The sequence below is a fragment of the Sorghum bicolor genome, chromosome 1 (assembly GCF_000003195.3).
Source record: "Sorghum bicolor cultivar BTx623 chromosome 1, Sorghum_bicolor_NCBIv3, whole genome shotgun sequence".
In the NCBI taxonomy this organism is placed as follows: Eukaryota; Viridiplantae; Streptophyta; class Magnoliopsida; order Poales; family Poaceae; genus Sorghum; species Sorghum bicolor.
This window is the reverse complement of record NC_012870.2, coordinates 71,685,954-71,690,426: the sequence shown is the minus strand read 5'-3', so window position 1 is coordinate 71,690,426 and position 4,473 is coordinate 71,685,954. Positions and strand designations below refer to the sequence as shown.

Genomic DNA, 4,473 nt, shown 5'->3' with positions numbered 1-4,473 from the left:
TTGCTTTGCTTCCAAATGTTACTTTTGTACCGGTCAACATTAACTCATAAATTAATTAAACCGTGTGTCCTATTGCTATTGTTTCCCCCAAAATTCCCAACAGAAGCAAAATATGTCGTACCAACAAGTACCAGGAAAGTAGCGAACTGAAGAATAAGCCACACGCCTTGTGTATTTCCCTCCTGCTAGGATCATACCGTTGACAAACCACGATTGACAAATTTACCAGTAATTTCGCCACCGGATTTAGTATTCGTGTGGTTAAAGTCTCAGGTATTGCATATGGGGATTACTCTTCGTAGGTCAGAACTGTCGCCACGCTGACATTTTTCCTGAACGTCGATGATAATAAAATAATAGTCCAATAAATTATTTTGCACGAGCCGCAAGATCCTCATTGACCGACAAGCTTGTCTTAAAATACAGTCATGCCTGGTTAAAGATACCACCGGCTGTTCATTCTTAAGATATGTGCCTAACTTTTGACTTGTGTACCCAAATTAGTACTGTAGAACTAAACACATCAAATGAATCTTAAACTAGCTGGGGTGGGGGTTTGTATTGCAAGATTATGATTGACGTCAGTTTTATTGTGATTTGATCGAAGCCGACAAGTACAAGTTGTAGTAAATTCAACGGAAAGTACAAGATTGCAAACGTATGTTCGTCGATACGTACGGAAGTCAAATTGTTAAAATAACCATGTCAAAATTTATTAATTGAAAGATGTTTGCAGAAGTTAAAAAAATGAATACATAGTTTTGACAAAAACTTGAACAGTACATTTGCAAAATATCCTGCTAACCAAAAGAAGAGCACGTAACTGTCAATACCACAAACTGATGAAGCACAAATTAACTTCAATTTTGGCTATAATGAACGTGCTAGAGACAACAGACCTCCCATTAGTTGTCTCTAGCACGTCCATTGTACATGACTTATACCCCAAATGCTGTAGCTGATCTGCTATTTTGAATCTTCGGTGATCATTGTAGCAGGTGTACTTCGTTCAGGAAAAAAGGTGCATTTGGGTTCAAGTCAACCTGCCATTATGGCTGAAGCAGTGAACCTACACTTAAACAGCGACCAAATCGGACCAGATGGGTCGATCTAAGCATGACATGATGACAAACACCTTGTTTTGTTACCATCTCAATTTACACGTACAGACATGATCGACAAGAATTTATTAGGAACGGACAATAAGCCACTATACCGATCAAATATTTCCATTCGAGACAAATACGACTGCGATCTGTACACTCTAACAATAGCATAACTGAGAAATACTAACAAAGAACAATAGACACAAATCTAATCTGATTCTGCAAAGCAAGATGAACTAATTCATCTCCACTGGTGGTTGCTGCAATCATCACCTGGATGCCCTGGCTTGGAACAGATCCAACCGAGCCTTGGCTTCCGGCAGCAGTGCCTCAACGCGCAGGTCCTGCACCATGTGTGCCTGCTTCGACGCCCACAGGAGAACGGCGAGCACCCCAGCCTGCGCGAGCTCCTCGTTCTCCGGGACATGGAGCGAAATGTAGCAGAGCAATATGAGCGCCTCGATCTGCAGCTGGTCTCCGAGGTACACTAGCTGGACGAGGTGCCGCGCCCCGCCGGCGTCCACGATGGCCTTGCAGTGGTTTACGTGCAGGTGGTTCTCGGTGCAGGCGAACTTGGTGAGCGCGGCCACGGCCTCCTTCATGACCGGAATCTCGCGGTCGTCGAGCAGCTCCACCAGCGGGCCGATCACGCGTGTCTCGCTCGCGGTGAATGTGCGGGACAAGCAGCCGAGGGCAGTGACGCACGGCAGCAGCAGGCCGTCGTCGTCCCCCTTGCGTACGATGCGGAGGAGCTGCTCCACGACGGCCTTGGCTGCCGTGGCGCTGGGCTTGAACGCGGACTGCCGCAGCGCCAGGTTGTGTTCGGCGACACGGGTGATCTCCATGATCGCCATCGCGGAGTGCAACTGCAGGTCCGTTCCCGCGCCGCCGTCGCCGCTCTGGAGGAGCCTGGCGAAGCAGAGGAGCGCGCGAGACTCTGTTATGCTCTTGCAGACTCCCACATGGCCCCGCGCAAGCATCCACAGAGCCTTTGCCGCCATGGCCTTCAATTGCGCCTTGGTGGCCGGGTCCTCGGCCTCGCGTGATCCGCGGCCACTTGAACCGTTTGAGCTCAGCTGGGGCCTCGCACCTGGTGGCATGACTCCAGTCGTCGTCGTCGTGTTGGTGGCCGCCATCGCGGATTGCACCACCGATTGCATCTGGTTCGCTCTTGCTCGCTGTTGGCCAGTCGAAGTTTCCAACGGGTTTGGCGGCTGATTGCCATTGGTTGAGGAACCAGGCTCGCCCTGGCGCACGCTTCCCGATTCGGCAAGCACAACGGAGTGAAGATTGCCAAGCGGTGTTGTGGCCGCCGCCGCCGCAGTAACGGTGTTCCGGGAGCCGTTCACACCGACAGAATACCTGCTATGCTCCTTGATGGTTCCGGAGGCGAGGTGGGTGACGAGATGCCGGACGGCGTTGCTCTGCGCAAACAGGTCCTGGCACTTCTGGCTATGGCGCGCTAGCGACGCGATGGCGTCCGCCACCGCGGCCTGCACGCGCATCGGCGGATCCTTGAGCGCGGCGGCGAAGACGGAGCACACCCCGGAGTGGAGAAGCTTCTCCACGCTGTCCTCGTCGCGGCAGAGAAGCCCGAGCGCCGTGACCGCGGCCTCCTGCCCTTCGTCGGTGCCTTCCTTTAGCAGCTTGACGAGGGGCGCGACCCCATCCTCCTCGATGATGTACTTGGCGAAGTGGGAGTTGCCGTTGGCGAGGGAGGCGAGTGTGGCGGCCGCGTCGGCCCGCGCGGCGAGGCCGCCGGTGTGGAGGCGCGCGATGTTGTCCCAGATCATGCCGAGCACGGGCTCGTTCTGCGCGATGTTGGGGAGCCCCCGCAGGTCGCCGTCGTCGTCGTCCTGCGGGGACGAGATGCGGATGAGCCAGGCGATGTCCTCGAGCGCGGTGTCGAGCAGGGCGAGGGTGCGCGGGAGCCCCGACACCGGGTTGAGCGTGAAGAATCGGCGGAGGCGGGAGTGGCTCTGGAAGCAGCGCGCGGCCATGCCCGCGGCCTTGTGGAGCGCGCGCTCCGTGTCGGCCATGACGCGCGCGGCGGGGCGCTCGTACAGCTCGGCCCGCGCCGCCTGCCGCAGGAGCTCGGCGAGCTTCTTGGCGCGGGACCGCAGCTCCGTGCAGTCCGTCCGGAGGCACTGATACCCCGCCTGCTGCGCCACCAGGTCCGCGAGCTGGATGGGCTTGGTCAGCATCGCCTTCGCCCCTTCCCCCATCCTCGTCGCACCACGCGCGCGCCTCGGGATCACGGGAAACGATTTGCGGCGAGGACGCAGGCAAATTTTGGGCGGAGAGCGTGCGTGTGGGCAATCGGCAGGGCCCGATGCCTCAACCTCCACGAACTGAGCTTGAAATCGGGGGCTAGCTCCCGGTGCTCCCCGGCGTTGGGCACGGCGCAGAGGAGGGGCCGAGGTGCCAAGACGGCGGCGGGGAAATGCAAAGGAAAAATCCCGCCACTAACGAACCGCCGCAAGCCTAGCAAGGCAAAAGGGGATTGGAGGCGCCGGGCGCGTGGATTCCTAAGCTGCTTGCTTGTCTTTGGTGTGGCCGGCGTGCTGACTGCTGTGGTCTGTGGGCTGTGGCGTTGCCGTCTTCGGTTTCGTCCCTTGGCGAGCACGGGATGAGGAATTGAGGATCGAGGAGCGCGCGGGGGAGGAGGGTGGGTTTTAGGATCAGCAAGCAACCGGCCAGGGTCAGTCGTGAGACCGGGTCGGTGGACCGGACGCGGTGGGCCATGTCGGACGGGCTGGCAGGCTGGTGATGGGCCCTTACGGCGCCTTTGCTGCGGAGACAGACATGCCGCGGACGCGCTGTGGTGATGATGGTCGTGGCCGCTGGTCCGGTGGTATGCTTCGCAGCTTCGGCTCGTGTACCTGCTGAGAAATACCGGTTCTGGTTTTCTGGTTGCCTGCTTCCACTTCCACTTTCTCGCGACTGGTCGTGCTCACGCGTGTGCGGCTCCACGCCGCTGGCCTGAGTTTTGCTGCTACCCAGGGCCCTCGCCCACCCAAGAACCCCGCGACAGGTTGCCCGACGATGGATCGACGAGGCGTCGAGGCGGCGGACGGCCGGAGCGTCGCTAGTTGCGGTGCGTGGAGACGGCGATCGAATCGAAGGAAGCAGAGGCAGAAAAAGCTTATCGACGGGTTAGCAGAGGCAACGGACGGGACTAGTGGCGGAGGAGGTGGACAGCGGACGGTGCAGCCAAGTGGCGCGTCACCGGCGGCCGTGAAAGGCAGCGGGAGGGATCACGTACGTGCTCGCGCGACCACGCCGAGGGCGTGAGGCGGCGCCAAGCTGTCATTTGTCGCGACGCTCTAATTCTGCGTTTCCCGGTCAGGCCGTAACTAACCTTGTT

The 4,473-nt window shown here is 57.6% G+C and overlaps 1 protein-coding gene across 1 annotated transcript; it reads right to left on the bottom strand.

The window, feature by feature from the left end:
* LOC8054353 lies at nucleotides 951–3,765 on the bottom strand. The gene has a single exon (XM_002465524.2). The coding sequence runs from the start codon at nucleotides 3,329–3,331 to the stop codon at nucleotides 1,376–1,378; it is 1,956 nt and encodes a 651-aa protein (XP_002465569.1). The 5' UTR covers nucleotides 3,332–3,765; the 3' UTR covers nucleotides 951–1,375.

Excerpts from the sequence above, each read along its gene's own strand:
- LOC8054353 (XM_002465524.2), bottom strand. The coding sequence starts at position 3,331 with ATGGGGGAAGGGGCGAAGGCGATGCTGACCAAGCCCATCCAGCTCGCG.